Below are 366 nucleotides of genomic sequence, written 5' to 3' on the forward strand. Positions count from 1 at the left end.
GTAAATACCCGGATGCTGGAGAATTAAACCCTCTGACAGTCTCTTCTTTCTTTTGGGGATTCTATTGCGGTTTGCTCTTCTTGTATTGTGTCATATATGGGGTAATAGAGATACTGATATGAGTCTAACGCTGGATTTCTTATCTTCCAGGTGGCACATTTCGATTTGCTTCATACTATGGCGATCACATGGTTCTGCAGCAGCAGCCGGCCCGTGCAGTCATCTGGGGGTACGGAGAGCCGGGCGCCCAGGTGATCGTTTCACTTAGACGAGAATCAGAAACCATCACAAAGACAGCCGGGATCACCATTAGTAAATGTCCGCAGTGTTTGTCCCAGAATTCTGCATCTCGAGGTATCATCCTCG

The 366-nt window shown here is 47.5% G+C and overlaps 1 protein-coding gene across 1 annotated transcript in view; it reads left to right on the forward strand.

Annotated features, from left to right (window-relative positions):
• Positions 1-147: 147 nt before the first annotated feature.
• SIAE (sialic acid acetylesterase) overlaps positions 148-366 on the forward strand; it is a 10,565-nt gene continuing 10,346 nt past the window's right edge. The window contains exon 1 of the mRNA XM_018568604.1: positions 148-327. Within this exon, the coding sequence (XP_018424106.1) occupies positions 189-327 (139 nt within the window). The 5' untranslated portion in view covers positions 148-188. The remainder of the gene's footprint in view (positions 328-366) is intronic.

Source organism: Nanorana parkeri, unplaced genomic scaffold (assembly GCF_000935625.1).
Source record: "Nanorana parkeri isolate BGI_ZX_2015 unplaced genomic scaffold, ASM93562v1 scaffold1215, whole genome shotgun sequence".
NCBI lineage: Eukaryota > Metazoa > Chordata > Amphibia > Anura > Dicroglossidae > Nanorana > Nanorana parkeri.